Source organism: Puma concolor, unplaced genomic scaffold, assembly GCF_028749965.1.
Source record: "Puma concolor isolate L17-30 unplaced genomic scaffold, mPumCon1.1.hap2 unalloc_scaffold_58, whole genome shotgun sequence".
NCBI lineage: Eukaryota > Metazoa > Chordata > Mammalia > Carnivora > Felidae > Puma > Puma concolor.
The window spans coordinates 86,142-101,607 of NW_028240267.1; the positions used below are offsets into that span (position 1 = coordinate 86,142).

Below are 15,466 nucleotides of genomic sequence, written 5' to 3' on the forward strand. Positions count from 1 at the left end.
AATTCCTCATATTTCAGTCTGCTACCAGGTCCATCTACTCAATTTTCTTTCTTTTTTTCTTTTTGTTCTCTATTTCTTTTTTTTCTTGAATACAGAAAGAGGAAAAATTCATTTTTAATTTCAATTTTAATTACAAATATTTTCTTTAATTTTTTAACTATATGTTTTCCATCGGGGTAAATTTTTTCAAATTCTATTTTACTTCCACAAGTGTATTTCAGTCTAATTCATTGAACTCATTTTTTTTCAAATTTTTAAATATTTTCCTTATTTTTCCCTTTCATCTTTTTTCTCTTTTTCATTTCTTTTCCTTTTCTTGAATGCAGAAAGAGAAAAAAAATTCATTTTTATTTTTAATTTTTATTAAAAATATTTTTCTTTAGTTTTTTCTCTACTATATATTCTACCTTTGTGTAATTTCTTTTCAAATTCTAGTTTACTTCCATTATTTCATCTTAGTCTCCTTCATTTTATTCATTTTTTTCAAATTTTCAAACGTTTTCCTTTTTGTCTTCTTTCTTTCCCCTTTTTTCTTTAATCTATCAAGCCTCTTTCAACACCCAGACAAAAACACACCTAGGATATAGCATCATTTATTCAATTATTTGAGTGTGTGTGTGTAATTTTTTAATTTTAATATTTTTTCGATTTCAATTCTTTTAATTTTAATTTTTTCTACCTGATTAATTCATTTTATTCCTTCAAAATGATGAAACAAAAAATTTCACCCCCCAAAAAGAACAGGGAGAAATCACAACCAGGGACATAACCAACCAGGGATATAAGCAAGATGTCTGAACCAGAATTTAGAATTGCAATTATAAGAATACTAGCTGGAGTCGAAAATACATTAGAATCCATTTCTGTGGCTATACAAGAAGTAACAGCTAGTCAGGATGAAATAAAAAAAGTAACTGAGCTGCAATCATGAGTGGATGCCATGGCAGCAAGGATAGATGAAACATATCAGCAAATCACTTATAGAGGACAAGCTTACTGAGAAACATGAAGCAGGAAACAAGAGGGAGTCTAAGGCAAAAGAACACAATATAAGAATTAGAGACCTCAGTGATTCATTAAAAAGGAATAACATCAGAATCATAGCAGTCCCAGAAGCTGAAGAGACAGAAAATGGGGTAAAAATTTATGTGAGCAAATCATAGAGGAAAACTTTCCTAACCTGGGGAAAGACACAAACATTAAAATCCAGAAAGCACAGAGGACTCTCATTAGATTCAACCAAAACGGACCATCAACAAGGCATACCATAGCCAAATTCACAAAATACTCAGGCAAAGAGAGAATCATGAGAGCAGCAAGGGAAAAAAAGATCCTTAACCTACAAGGGAAGACAGATCATGTTCACAGCAGACCTATCCACAGAAACTTGGCAGGCAAGGAAGGAGTGCCAGGATATAGTCAACGTTCTGAGTCAGAAAAATATGCAGCCAAGAATGATTTATCCAGCAGGGCTGTCATTAAAAATAGAAGGAGAAATAAAAAGTTTACAGACAAACAAACATTCAAGGAGTTCATGACCACTAGACCAGCCTTGCAAGAAAGTTTAAGGGCGACTGTCTGAGAAGAGAAAAGACCAAACAAACAAAAACACCAAAACCCAAAAAGATCAGAAGTAACAAAAACTAGAAAGGTACAGACAACACCACCAGAAACTCCAACTCCACGAGAAACATAATGGCAATACTGGACTAAACACTCCAATCAAAACACATAGGATAACAGAATGGATAAGAAAACAAGATCCGTCCATATACTGTTTACAAGAGACTCATTTTAGACCAAAAGACACCTTCAGATTGAAAGTAAGGGGATGGAGAAACATCTGTCATACTAATGGTCACAAAAAGAAAGCCAGAGTAGCCATACTTATATCAGACAATCTAGATTTTAAAATAAAGACTGAGGTGCCTGGGTGGCTCAGTCGGTTAAGTGTCTGATTTCTGCTCAGGTCAAAATCTCACAGTACATGAGTTCGAGCACATCATTGGGCTCTGTGCTGACAGCTCAGAGCCTGATACCTAGATTCTGTGTCTCCCTGTCTCTCTCTCTCTCTATCTCTGCCCCTCCCTCACTCATGCTATCTCTCTCTATCAAAAATCAATAAATGTTAAAAAATTTTTTAAATAAATCCTGTAACAAAAGATCAAGAAGGGCATTATATCATAATTAACAGGCCTATCCATCAAGAAGATCTAACAACTCTAAACATTTATGCTCGAAACGTTAGGCACCCAAATTTATAAATCAATTAATCACACACACAAAGACTCATTGATAATAATACCATAATAGTAATGAACTGCAGCACTCAATTGGCAGCAACGCACATATCGTCTAAACAGAAAATCAACAAAAAAACAATGATTATGAATGACACACTACACGAAATGGACTTAACATATATATTTAGAATTATTTCATCCTAAAGTAACGGAATACACATTCTTCTCAAGTGCGCATGGGACATTCTCCAGAATAGATCACATACTGGGACACAAATCAGCCCTCAATGAGCAAAAAAGATGAAGATCACACCACGCATATTTTCACTCCACAACACTATGAAACTCGAAATCAATCACAAGAAAAAAGGTGGAAAGATAACAAATACTTGGAGACTAAAGACAATGTTACTAACTAATGAATGGGCTAACCAAGAAATTAAGAAGGAAATTAAAAAGTACATGGAAGCCAATTAAAATGATAACACCAAAGCCCAGGACCTATGGGATGCAGTAATGGTGGTCATAAGAGGGAAATATATAGCAATCGAGGCCTTGCTAAAGATGGAAGAAGGGTCTAACCTTACACCTTAAAGAGCTTGAAAAAGAACAGCAAATAAAACCCCACACCAGCAGAAGACAGGAAATAATAAAGACTAGAGCAGAAAGTAAGGCTATCAAAACCAAAAAACCCAGTAGAACAGATCAATGAAATCAGAAGGTGGCTCTTGGAAAGAGTTAACCAATATGATAAATCCATATCCAGTTTGATCAAAAATAAAAAGGAAAGGACCCAAATAAATAAAATAAAGAATCACATGGGAATACAAGCTGGTGCAGCCACTCTGGAAAACAGTAGGGAGCTTCCTCAAAAAGCTAAAAATAGAATTACCCTACAACCCAGCAATTGCACTACTAGGCATTTATCCATGGGATACACGTGTGCTGTTTCAAAGGCACACATGCACCCCCATGTTTATAGCACCACTATCGACAATAACCAAAGTATGGAAAGAGCCCAAATGTCCATTGATGGATGAGTGGATAAAGATGTGGTATATATATACATACAACGGAGTATCACTCGGCGATAAAAAAGAATGAAATCTTGCCATTTGCAACTACGTGGATGGAACTGGGGGGTATCATGCTAAGTGAAATCAGTCAGTCAGAGAAAGACAAAAATCATATGACTTCACTCATATGAGGACTTTAAAAGACAAAACAGGGGCGCCTGGGTGGCGCAGTCGGTTAAGCGTCCGACTTCAGCCAGGTCACGATCTCGCGGTCCGTGGGTTCGAGCCCCGCGTCGGGCTCTGGGCTGATGGCTCAGAGCCTGGAGCCTGTTTCCGATTCTGTGTCTCCCTCTCTCTCTGCCCCTCCCCCGTTCATGCTCTGTCTCTCTCTGTCCCAAAAATAAATAAACGTTGAAAAAAAAAAAAAAAAGACAAAACAGATGAACATAAGGGAAGGGAAACAATATATACAAACAGGGAGGGGGACAAAACAGAAGAGACTCATAAATATGGAGAACGAACAGAGGGTTACTGGAGGGATTGTGGGAGGGGGGATGGGATAAATGGGTAAGGGCCACTAAGGAATCTACTCCTGAAATCACTGTTGCACTATATGCTAACTAATTTGGATGTAAACTTTAAAAAATACAAAATACAATTAAAAAATATTTTTAAAAAATCAAGAATCACAGAGGACAGATCACCACCAACACAGCAGAAATATAAACAATAATAAGAGAATATTATGAGCAATTGACACCAATAAAATGGGCAATCTGGAAGAAGTGGACAAATTCTTAGAAATACATAAACAACCAAAACTGAAACAGGAAGAAACAGAAAGTTTTAACACACCCATAAACAGTAAAGGAATTGAATTAGTAATCAAAACTGTCCCAAAAAACAAGAGTCCAGGGCTGGATGGCTTTCCAGGGGAATTCTACCACATATTTTAAGAAGAGTTAACACCTATTCTTTTGAAGCCATGCCAAAAACAGAAATGGAAGGAAACCTTACAAACTCCTTCTATGAGACCATCATTACCTTGATTACAAAACCAGACAAAGAACCCACTCAAAAGGAGAATTACAGAACAATTTCCCTGATAAATATGGATGCAAAAATCCTCAATGAGATAATAGCCAGCCAAATCACACAATGCATTAAAAGAATTATTCAACAAGACCAAGTGGGATTTACACCTGGGACACAGGGCTAGTTCAATATCTGCAAATCAATCAGCGTGATACATCACATCACTAAAAGAAAGGACAAGAACCACATGGTCCTCTCAATAGATGGAGAGAAAGCCTTTGACAAAATACAGCATCCTTTCTTGACAAAAACCCTCAAAAAGGTAGGGCTAGAAGGCTCATACCTCAAGATCACAAATGCCATAAATGAAAGACCTAATGTTACTATCGTCCTCAATAGGGAAAAACTGAGAGCTTTCCCCCTAAGATCAGGAACAGGACAGGATGCCCATTCTCACCACTGTTATTCAAGATAGTATCGGAAGTCTTAGACTCAGCAATCAGACAACGCAGAGGAATAAAAGACATCCAAATAAGCCAGGAGGAAGAGACACTCACTCCTCACAGATGATATGACACTCTATGTGGAAAACCCAAAAGATTCCACCAGAACACTTCTAGAACTGATCCATGAATTCAGCAAGGTTGCAGGATGTAAAATCCATGCACAGAAATCCATTGCATTCCTATACACCAATAATGAACCAACAGTAAGAGAAATCAGGAAATCGATCCCACTTGCAAGTGCACCAAAACCCGTAAAATACCCACCAATAAGCATAACCAAAGAGGTGAAAAATCAATGCACTGAAAACTATAGAAAACTTATCAAAGACATTGAAGAAGACACACAAGAAAATGGCAAAATGTTCCATACTCCTGGATGGGAAGAACAAAGATTGTTAACAGGTCGATACTACTCAGGCAATCAACATATTCAATGCAATCCCTATCAAAGCAACACCCGCATTCTTCACAGAGCTAGAACAATCTTAAAATTTGTATGGAACCAGAAAACAACTAAATAGACAAAGCAATCTTGAAAAAGAAAACCGAAGCTGGAGGTACCACGATGCTGGACTGCAAGACGTATTACAGCTTAACTGAATAGCCACCCAGGTGCCTAGGTACAATATGATTTTTGATAACAGGATTATAATAGAGATATTCAGTGAAGATAACAAAGCTCAGAGAAATTTAGTCAAAACAAAAAGTCAAAAGACAAGACAAATCCAGAATTCCCACCTGGCTGAGATTAGGGGATTATTCCTCCCTTACCATTTCTCTGCAGTGTTCCAATTTTCTAATTGTTACAAAGCTAAAGGGCAATTATCAATAATTAATGGCACCTGCCTCACAGGCTTGTTTTGAGGAATGAATAAACACACACAAGGCATTTCTGAGGGAAAAAATAAGATGTGTTACAAAGCTGTAATGATCAAGACAGTATGGTACTGGCACAAAAACCAGACACTCACATCAATGGAACTGAGTGTTCTCCACAATAAGAGAACCCAGAAATGGACCCACAAATGTATGGCCAACCAATCTTTGACAGAGCAGGAAAGAATTTCCAATGGAATAAAGTCTCTTCATCAAATGATGCTGGGAAAACTAGACAGCAACATGCAGAAAAATGAACCTTCACCACTTTCCTTCACCATACACAAAAATAAACTCAAAATGGAAGAAAGACCAAAATGTAAGACAGGAAGCCATCAAAATCCTAGAGCAGAAAGCAGGCAAAAACCTCTTTGACCTGGGAAGCAGCAACTTTCTCACTCAACACATCTGCAGAGGCAAGGGAAACAGAAAGAAAAATGAACTGTTGGGACCTTATCAAAATACAAAGCTACTGCACAGTGAAGAAAACAATCAGCAAATAAAGGCAACCTACGGCATGGGAGAAGATATTTCCAAATGATATATCAGATAAAGGGTTAGTATGCAAAATCTATAAAGACCTTATCAAACTCAAAAAATGAATAATCCAGTGAAGAAATGGGCAAAACACATGAATACACACTTGTCCAAAGAAGACATCCAGGTGGCTAACAAACACATGAAAAAATGTTCAAAATCACTTATCATCTGGGAAATACAAATCAAAACCACAATGAGATATCACCTCACACCTGTCAGAATGGCTAACATTAACAACTCAGGCAACGACAGATGTTGGCAAGGATGCAGAGAAAGAGGATCTTTTTTGTACTACTGCTGGGAATGCAAACTAGTGCAGCCGCTCTGGAAAACACTATGTGGGTTCCTCAAAAAATTAAAAATAGAACTACCTTATGACCCAGCAATTGCACTAGTAGGTATTCATCCAAGGGATACAGGTGTGTTGTTTTAAAAGGGCACATGCACCCCACTACACAAGAGCAGTGCTATCGACAATAGCCAAATTATGGAAAGAGACCAACTGTCCATTGATGGATGAATGGATAAAGAAGAACTGGTAAATATATGCGATGGAGTATTACTCAGCAGTCAAAAATAATGAAATCTTGCCATTTGCAGCGACATAGATAGAATTAGACTGTATTTTGCTGAGTGAAATAAATCGACCAGAGAAAGACAAATATCATGATTATCATTATTTCACTTATATGTGGAATTTAAGACATGTAACGGATTAACTGAGGAGAAGGGAAGGAAAAAAAAAAAAAAGAAAAACAGAAGGCGGCAAACAATAGGAGACTCTTACATACAAACAACAAACTGAGGGATGCTGGAGGAGAGAGGAGTGGGGGCATGGGGGAAATGTGTGATGGGTATTAGGAGGGCACTTCTTGGGAAGAGTACATGGCTTCATATGTAAGTGATGAATCACTGGGTTTTACTCCTGAAACCAATACAACACTATCTGTTAACTAACTTGAATTGAAATAAATACATTTATTTTAAAAAGAAATAATATTTATGATAAAGATGAATAACTAAAAACACTTAATTAAAAAAACTAGAATAAAATCATTTGAAAAATATTTCAAATTTACTTGTGTTTCAAAGTTAAAAGAAAACTACTGAATGGGAGAAGATATTGACAAATGACATAAACAATAAAGGGTTTATATCGTAATTTATAAAGGTCTTATACATACAATGCCCAAAATACAAATGATCCAATTAAAAATGGCCAGAATAGGGGCGCCTGGGTGGCGCAGTCGGTTAAGCGTCCGACTTCAGCCAGGTCACGATCTCGCGGTTCGTGAGTTCGAGCCCCGCGTCAGGCTCTGGGCTGATGGCTCAGAGCCTGGAGCCTGTTTCCGATTCTGTGTCTCCCTCTCTCTCTGCCCCTCCCCCGTTCAGGCTCTGTCTCTCTCTGTCCCAAAAATAAATAAAAAAATGTTGAAAAAAATTTTATAAAAAAAAAAAATAATAAATAAATAAATAAATAAATAAATAAATAAAAATGGCCAGAATACATGAATAGACATTCTCCAAAGAAGACAACATGATGACAAAAAAACACGTCAAAACATGCTCAACATCACTGATCATCAGGTAAATACAAACCAAAAATGCAAAGATATGTCACTTCACCCATGTGAGAATAGCTAAAATCAACAATACAAGAAACAACAGGTGTTGTCAAGGATATTTACAAATGGGAACTCTCTTGCATGTTGAATCCATGAATTCAGAGTTTGAACACTCGTTGCGTAAAACAATGAAGTAAGGTAATTCTCATGAGAGTCATCAGGGGAAACGTTGGATGACACGTCCAGACAAAAATCTTAGGGGCTCTGACATTCAAAGTGTTCCATCACAGGGTCTTCTGTACCGAGTCATCTGGAGTCATAGCCCCTACAGAGCACCTTCTTCATTGCTCCAGTCACATCCTTGTTCCGCAGGGTATATATAAACGGGTTGACCATGGGGGTGACGATGGTGTAGAAGAGAGAAACGAACTTGCCCTGATCCTGGGAGTAGTTGTTGCTGGGCTGCAGGTAAGCATAGATGGCCGTGCCATAGAAGAGGGAGACCACGGTGAGGTGGGACCCACATGTTCCAAACACTTTCCTCTGTCCTGCGGCTGACTTTATTCTTAGCACTACCCTGACAACATGACCATAGGAGAATGTGATTAATGCCACAGGTATGAAGAGAATGATCACACCGACAAACAAGAGCTCAGACTCATACACAGTGGTGTCAACACAGGCAAGCTTGAGCAGTGGGGGCATCTCACAAAGGAAGTGGTCTATTTTATTTCTCCCACAGAGTGGTACGAGGAAGGTGAGCACCGTCTGCAATGAGGAGGTAGCAAAACCAAGGAACCATGATGCAGAAGCCATCAGGACACAGAGACGGGGGTGCATGATCACTGTGTAGTGCAGGGGCCTGCAGACGGCTGCGTAGCGGTCAAATGCCATCACCCCTAACAGAATGCATTCTGTGCATCCCAACCCTAGGGCAATGAACATCTGAGCTACACAGCCGCCGAAAGAGATAGACTTGTCTGCTCCCCTGAGATGAACCAGCAGCTGAGGAACAATGCTGGTCGTGTAACACAGGTCCAGAAAGCTTAGGTTGGACAGGAAAAAGTACATGGGAGTCTGCAGGTGTGGGTCCAGGCGGGACAATGCAATGATGCTTGTGTTTCCCAGGAGGGTGAGCAGATAGAAGATCAGAAGAACCACAAAGAGGACTCGCTCCAGCTGAGGCCGGTCAGAGAAACCCAGCAGGATAAAGCCAGTGAAAGAACTTCCATTTTTCTGGTCCATTCTTTCTTATCACAAGTTTCCTGTCAAGACCAAGCATTTAGCAATTTTTAAAAGCAATCTTCAAAGCAATAAAATGTTGGCAGTATGTGAATTTAGCATGTTATATGACAGGGCATGCGATTGTATAAGTAACTCTTTGAATAAATTATGGACTCATGAAATTGCCATCGTTCATATTAATTAATTCTATATTATCAGAATAGAAAATCATAATATTTAATGTAAGAAAATCAAATAATGGACCTGTGTCTGCATCCCTCATAGGTACAAAATGTCTTTCAGTCTCAGCCTAGTAGGCTGAAAGTACTATAAAATATGTGTGTGCACCCCCGTGTTTATGGCAACACTATCAACAATGGCCAAAGTATGGAAAGAGCCCAAATGTCCACCAATGGATGAATGGATAAAGAAGATGTGGTATAAACATACAACGGAGTATTACTCAGCAATCAAAAAAGAATGAAATCGTGCCATTTGCAACTACGTGGATGGAACTGGGGGGTATTATGCTAAGTGAAATTAGTCAGTCAGAGAAAGACAAAAATCATATGACTTCACTCATATGAGGACTTTAAGAGACAAAACAGATGAACAAAGGGAAGGGAAGCAAAAATAATATAAAAACAGGGAGGGGGACAAAACAGAAGAGACGCATAAATATGGAGAACAAACTGAGGGTTGCTGGAGGGGTTGTGGGAGGTAAGATGGGCTACATAGGTAAGGGGCATTAAGGAATGTACTCCTGAGATCATTGTTGCACTATATGCTAACTAATTTGGATGTAAATTCAAAAAAATAAAAAAGAGAATTTAAAATCAATAAAATAAATGAAATAAAATAAAAATATGTGTGCATTTCAGAGAAAATCAGATAAGGGAAAAGAGGGAGGGAAATCAGAAAGAATAGGAAAGTGATGCACATAAAGTGATAGTCAGCATTTTTAAAATTTTTTCTAATGTGTATTTATCTTTGAGAGAGAGACAAAGGCAGAGTGCAAGTGGGGAAATGGGGGAGAGAAGAAGACACAGAACTGAACCAGGCTCCAGGCTCCTAGCTGTCAGCACAGAGCCCAACATGGAGCTTGAACTCACGAACAGTGAGATCTTGACCAGAGCCGAAGTCAGACCCTTCACTGATTGAGCCACCCAGGCACCCCAGATTCATTATTTTTCATATGTATCTCATAATTTCACACAACTGGAATACACACACCACACATGGCACAGGTCATGATACAACATGATCTCTAAAATAAATTCAGTTACAGGAATTTATGACCTAGAATATATTTCTATAAAGAATTCAGTTACATTCAACACATCGCTGCTAGTTCTGCATACAAACAAATATCAGGTTTCTTTGTGTGTGTGTGTGGAAGTAAAACAAATAATGAGAGAAAACCTGAGAACAACACCATTCAAACAGTGCTTAACGTTAACCCCAAAGATGCTTAAAATTACCATGCCAATTTAACAGGAACTCTGAAAATTCATCGGCTGTGCAGAGTCCTTTGGAATCAGAACTCTAAAATCCAGGGGCCAACACTCAATTCTTCCTTCTGCAGATTTGTGTTTCACACATTACTCCATTAGAGTAATTACACCAACCTTCATAAAATTCCTCAAAGAGGTAGGATTACTCCATATCACCATTCTAGTCACAACATATTAAAGCATTATCGAAATGGGTAACCTATGTACAAAGTGTAATGCTTTGCATCATTGCCTAGGATAAAATAATTACTTGGGTAAATATATAGAGATAAACACAGATATATTCTCAAAGCCATGACAAGTCGCAGAGCTATAATGCTAACCTTAATGTAGTACAAGAAAAGGCCTAAAGGAAAGGATATATCGGTAGTATGCAAACTCTCCAACACCCATCTATATTATATGAATGATCACCATTCTGGAAGGTAGCCTGCAGAGACAGTCACTCTAGATCAAACACAATGCCAGCTCTAAGGCTCGTCTGATGACCATTTCCATCCAGCTGTGCAGTACTCAATGAGCATAGTAACATACCAACGAACGAGACATCAGGACACGAGTATTTCAGTTCTTTCATATTCAGAAGGGTAGACATCCAGCACATTTTTAACTCTTCCAAGAGTTTTAAAATATGACGCAAGTTTCTTTCAAACCAATGTGTGAAAGAAACGGGTACAAATCTGGCATAAAATAAATGTTCATAGAAATGGAATAAAGAATGTGGTAATTCACACTGTTTTAGAACTCCTTTGATTTCCTATGAAGATGTGACCAGTGGTATCCAGAAAACAAAATCTATGCACCAACAATTTCTTAATAGAATTAATTATAAATGTATCAGGGACAGTCTAAATGTGCAACAACAGGGAATATCCCCTCCTTAACACCTTCTCAGAAGAGCAAATAAAAACAAACCGTGGTTCGTTCTCATGCACACGTGCACAAATATACACACATCCGTCTGAAACACATTGCTGACAAATTTTTATTGCTTTAATTTTTTCAGTTTATTTATTATTTTGTGTGAGAGAGAGTGAGCACAAACAGTGGAGGGACAGAGTGAGTTGGAGAGGGAAGAGGAGAGACCCAGAGAGAAATTCCCAAGCAAGCTCCTCACTGTCAGCACAGAGCCCGACCTCACACCTCTGAGACCATTACCTGAGCCAAAATCAAGTGTCAGAGGCTTAACCAACTTTGCCACCAAGAGCCCGGCTGGCAAACTATTTAAATTGCCTGACAAAGGAAACACTCATGAAAATGAAGGAGAGCAAACAGAAAATGCTAACTCATCCAAACAAAATACCAATATAATACTGAACCATTAGAATAAAATAACGATACATTTTAATAGTCCATATGGATAAGGACTAGGAAGACAGTTGAGAAAACATAAAGAGGTGGTGAAATGAACTTGTACAAATTTCTTGCTGCTTTACAATATTATATGTGCATGGATGGGTTTTAAATATTTATATTAATTTATAATATATATTTATACTTATATAAATATATATTTATATATATTACCTACATGCAGAATGTAGAATGCAGCTCTCATGAAATAATCTGATACAGGAAATCCAGTTCTAAAACTTACACATAAATTATTACTTTGCACACAAAAAAAATACTTTTAAAGGACATATATATAGAAAGAGATAAAAAAAACATTCATTAAAAACAGATTTTGCAAAATGAAAAAGTGGCATTCTATATAATAATTACCATCAAAAAAGTATATAATTGAAATGACACCTCACAAGAACTCAATTTACAATAACAAGAAAACAGACATCAAATGAAAGACGTTAAATGCTTGGGACTGACAGATATAAGGTAATAGAGCAATTATCCTAAGTGTTCAATGCTACATGTAACTCTAAACGTTTCGGTGGAAGAATACAAATGTCCACAAAACCAGATGCTCAGTATGCATACTACACAGTTTAAAGACAAAAGACCTCAGTTCAATGACTCCATTTAAGGTGTTTCAAACATATAACATTCACTGATGTGTTTGACATACACACGCTGCCCTATCTGGTTTCTGAATGAATCCTGAAAAAGTGCGGGCAAGATTTCCGCAGCCTCAATGCTATGAATGAATCACTGTTGCTTTCATGATGCTTCTGTCCCATGGGTCTGAGCTAACCTCAGACATATGAGAACAGGCCCCCGATGATGAGGGAGGATGAGCAAATGAGGGGATACAACCATCACTACATAGGAAATGACAGATGTGATGAACACTGACAGGGCTGTAGGGCAGGTTCTGTGGAAGAAGACGATGAAGTAGGATTTCCAGGGCATGTTGTTTATTCAGGGAATGCTCTCGGGATAAACGGGGTGAGGGAAGGAAAACAGCAGAGAATGTTGCTAAGCAAGGATGTGGTCTCCAGTGAAACAGAGCAGGAGTCTGATCCCATGAGAAGCTGACAAGACTCTCCAGTAGAAGCATCCATCTGTGATGGTAGAAATTCTCTGTCTTCACTGTCCAATACTAAGCTCACTCTCTACCTGTCATACCTGAGCATTTTAAATGTCCTACCTAAGAAATCATGGTGCCTGGGTAGCTCAGTCGGTGAAGCATCCAACTTTGGCTCATGGCATGATCTCATGATTTGTGGGTCAGAGTGCCACGTCGGGCTCAGTGTTGATAGCTTAGAGAATGGAGCCTGCTTTGGATTCTGTATCTCCTCTCTGTCCCTCCCCTGCACATACTCTTGTCTGTCTGTCTCTCTCCCTCTCCCTCTCTCTCTCTCAAGAATAAACATTTTAGGGGCGCCTGGGTGGCTCAGTCGGTTGGGCGGCCGACTTCGGCTCAGGTCATGATCTCGCGGTCCGTGAGTTCGAGCCCCGCGTCAGGCTCTGTGCTGACAGCTCAGACCCTGGAGCCTGTTTCAGATTCTGTGTCTCCCTCTCTCTGACCCTCCCCCATTCATGCTCTGTCTCTCTCTCTATCTCAAAAATAAATAAACGTTAAAAAAAAATTTTTAAAGAATAAACATTTTAAAAATTATTTAACTAAATACGTAAAAATAAAATGTCTTGCTAAGAAACTGAATGGTACACTTTATGTAATTTTAATAAATTTAAATTTAAATAGCTTCCTGTGGGCACTTACTACTGAATTGGACAGCATGACTCTGGAGCATGGATTGCATCAGATTCAGGCCTGCCTTGGCATTGGCACCTTTTGTACATCCCATAGTCTGTCACTGGCTGTGAGCTGCCCCCACCAGCTTCCCGAGACCGCCTGGCAATGTGGCTACCTTTCAGCTGAGGGCAATTCTGTCACGAAGGGAATGACTGTGAACCGTGGAGCCCACACTCATACCAACTAGGGTTTGGATTGGAGCCCCAGCAGGTAAAGAGCATCTGAGCAGGTCACCAACAGCGTTCATACGAGAGTCCATTCATGATTGTGTGCAAAGATAGAAGGATGTAAACTCGTGTGATATACACATCACCTAAGTGCAACCACACACACAGAAACACACATGCCTCCCCACACACACACAACACACTGTGTCAAGTAAAACATTCAGGTTTTTTACTACATTTTTCCTCATCATTTGGTTACTTATATGCACTTGAAGGATCAGCTTTCTTCTTAACAATAAAATCAAAATAAAGATGCATGGACAGAATATACACCAAATGGAACTTTCCTGATGTAATTTTCAACATAGCAGTTAAAAATTCCATACATATTTTACATACATTGGTAACTGATAAGGGAGAAAATAAACATTTAAATTAATAAATATTGATATGATTTTAGCATAGAGAGGAAATATTATCTAATTTCACAGACATATGGAACAAAGGGAAAGCATGGAGGCATACAATCTGATAGTTTTACACATATAGATTCTCTACTAATCTATTTCTGAATGCAAATGTTATTCCCACTTAACATGCATATCTAATTATTTTCCACATGTGCACAGAGTGGGGCGATGCATGTACTACAATAGAACCAAATGTCTAGGAATGACTTGGTGGGATCAATAATGAACAATTACATTTAGTTCTGAAATTTTGTGAACTTCCACAGTCTGTTGCATTAGACAATTGACCATATGCAAACCATTTAGCTTTTTTTTGTTGTTTCAAGAGCAATTGCAACTGGAAATTAACTTGTCGATTCCTACAGCGACGCAGCGACAAAGTTATATTACACTCACCTTTATTCATCTTCCCTGTAGATTCAAAGCTATTTCCCTAACTCCACTCCAAGTTACTTCCTACATACAGTTCTGGAGATTGGAACATGGACATGGAGAATCAGTGTCTGTAGTAAATGCAAAGGTTGACTGTACCAGCACTGGCTTCTCCATAACTTTTTCTTAAAGAAAAGGACACCTTCTCAGGAAGACTTCACATGTCTTCATGTGGCACCAGAGATCTGAGCTTTGCCTCTCAGAGGTAGAGGATAAAGCAGTCACAGAGTCGAAGTATGGTGTCCCGAGTACGATGACCTGTCTGTGCGACTTGAGACCCTTACAAGCATGTGAGAGGGTTCCGTGTTTCTGAACTCTGGCTGGGCTTGCACAGAGAATCAAGTCCCTTCCCCTGCTGACGTCTCTGGGGAACGGATGCCCCACACTCTTAATGAGCCCATGTCCCTGAGCTGCCCAGACATGGCAATCCTCAGGGGCACGACACTGGAAAACAATGCCAGACGAGACCTAATCTGTCTCTTCTATTAGTTCACATATCTCACAGAGGACAAGTAACTCCCTACACCTCCCCAGCTAACTTAGCTCCCATCTGTGAATGACCTACATATTTTACAATACACTTAAGATTTTTTCCTCACAACTGCCCAAAATATGCACACATAAATATGCAAGGAAGAATCCGTTCACTTGCTTAATTTTATTTTTATTTTTTTTCAACGTTTATTTATTTTTGGGACAGAGAGAGACAGAGAATGAACGG

The 15,466-nt window shown here is 38.6% G+C and overlaps 1 protein-coding gene across 1 annotated transcript; it reads right to left on the reverse strand.

Annotated features, from left to right (window-relative positions):
* Nucleotides 1-8,087: 8,087 nt before the first annotated feature.
* Nucleotides 8,088-9,027, reverse strand: LOC147571115 (olfactory receptor 2B8-like). The gene has a single exon (XM_086696625.1). It carries the CDS (start codon nucleotides 9,024-9,026, stop codon nucleotides 8,088-8,090), a length of 939 nt encoding a protein of 312 aa, XP_086552751.1. The 5' UTR covers nucleotide 9,027.
* Nucleotides 9,028-15,466: the final 6,439 nt, after the last annotated feature.